A 2,035-nucleotide genomic window follows, 5' to 3' on the forward strand; every position below is an offset into this window, starting at 1 on the left:
TTTGTGTTTCTTTGTGCCTTGTTAACCCATTGGTGTAGGCCCCAGGGGATTCCTAAGCTTATCCCCCACATATTTTTATTGTCCACTTATGTTCTACTTTGAGTCATTTTCCACTCTTGGGGTTTGGTGTTATTCCCATGGTATCCCAGGGAAGTAGGTGTACTTTGCCCCACCATCTATCTCACTAGCTAGAGTTACAGCCTCAGAAAGCTGCTGCCAAAGGTCACCCATGATGTGATGGATGATGATTATTTAAAAAGTCACTCCTGCTCAAGAGGTAGCTTGATAAATCACAGCAGAGGGCAGGTAGGCCACAACTTCATTCAAGTGTCACCAAGAACTCCTCCACTTTGCTGCTGGGGAGAGGCCATCAGAAACAGACTGTATTTTTAGGTTATTTCTGTCTCAGCTTATCAGTCATCTTAAGCCAACTTCTAACAAACTTCTTTTACAGACCAAATTATTAGAAAGCACTTTATTCATCTTTTAGAGACAACTTACTTGAATCATGCAGTGCATAGAGGATATCAGCGAAGAGGTCTGGCAAGACTGCATCACTCTCTTCCTACAGACTGGGATGTGCTGTGATGCAGGGATTATCACCAATTCCCCACCTTGGTTGTTAGCTTCTTACCCTGAAGGCAACTTGTTCCAGTTGACCCAGGAAGAAATTCAGATCTTGCTGGCAAGAGAGGGGAGAGAGAAATTGTTTCTTCAAGGGATCACTCTTGCAGGGACCAAATGCTTATTGATTCGGGACAACCTTTACACTGAGGGAAACAACACCATGGACTTCCGCACCAAATGCCAGAGTCAGGGCAGCCAGGAAGTCACTGTAGTTCATATTGAGTCTGTATACCTTGTGATGATGGGACAAAAAGGAACAGAAGGAGAGCCTCTCAACCTTAAGGCTTTTGAGATGGCAGGTTACATCAGAGAGGCCATTCATCAACACATGGCCCATTTCTAACTAAATAAAAAGGAGTTGATGTTTGACCTGGAATTTGAATTCAGTTATCTGTGTTACCTACTAAGTTAACCTGGTCTTGAAGAAAAAGAAAGGGAGATCCCATATCAGGTTTGGAGATGTGTGTGTGTGTGTGTGTGTGTGTGTGTGTGTGTGTCAGGGAGGGGTGTTGGGAGGGGGAAGATTGGGAGTAAGTGCTCAGGCATTAGGGCTTCTGGGACTTTCTTACACCTAGAACACCATAACTCCTTTCTCAGAACCTGGAAAAAAATAATAGTAGACTGGGAACTAGGAAATTTTGGTTCTAATCCTAACTTTTTCCTTACTTACTATGATATCTTTCTCTCTCTCTGGGTCTCAGTTTCCTTATCTATATAATGATAACATACAGATGGGTATTTTTTTTTATCCATTTGACATCCTATGTCTTTTGATTGGAACATTTAGTCCATTTACATTCAGACTATTTATAAATATGTATTTAGTGTCATTTTGTTACTTGTTTTTTCATTGTTTCTGGAGATTTTCTATGTTCCTTTGTTTCTTTGTTACTTTTGTCTTTACTTTCCACTCAAAGAATCCCCTTTAATATTTCTTTGAGGGTTTGTTTAGTGGTCATGAACTCCTTTAGTTTTTTGTCTGTGAACTCTTTATGTCTTATATTGCTTGTTTCTTAATATTTATTCATTTATTTATTTATTTATTTATTTATTTATTGAAAGAGAGAGAGTATCTGAGAATGAGTGGAGGAGGGGCAGAGAACGAGGGAGAGAGAGAGAATCCCAAGTAAGAGACCATGTGAGACCATGACCTGAGCCAAAATCAAGAGTTGTACTCTTAACCTAATGAGCTACTCAGGTATCCCTATCTCTCGTATCCTGAATGGTATCCTTGTTGGATAGAGTATTCTTGGCTGCAGACTTTTCCCATTTAGCATGTTGAATATATTATGCCAGTCTCTTCTGGTTTCCCAAGTGTCTCTGGAGAGATCTGCAGCTAGCCTTATGGGTCTTCCCCTGTAAGTTAGTTACTTATTTTGTCTTGGTTTCTGGATTTTTTCTTTATTGT

General features: G+C 40.2%; 1 protein-coding gene across 1 annotated transcript; it reads left to right on the top strand.

Annotated features, from left to right (window-relative positions):
- Positions 1-508: 508 nt before the first annotated feature.
- On the top strand, positions 509-970 carry LOC131502076 (profilin-2-like). Its single transcript, XM_058712706.1, has one exon. The coding sequence runs from the start codon at positions 509-511 to the stop codon at positions 968-970; it is 462 nt and encodes a 153-aa protein (XP_058568689.1).
- Positions 971-2,035: the final 1,065 nt, after the last annotated feature.

Source organism: Neofelis nebulosa, chromosome X, assembly GCF_028018385.1.
Source record: "Neofelis nebulosa isolate mNeoNeb1 chromosome X, mNeoNeb1.pri, whole genome shotgun sequence".
Classification (NCBI taxonomy): Eukaryota; Metazoa; Chordata; class Mammalia; order Carnivora; family Felidae; genus Neofelis; species Neofelis nebulosa.

Coding starts and splice junctions, on each gene's coding strand:
- LOC131502076 (XM_058712706.1), top strand. CDS start 509: ATGCAGTGCATAGAGGATATCAGCGAAGAGGTCTGGCAAGACTGCATC.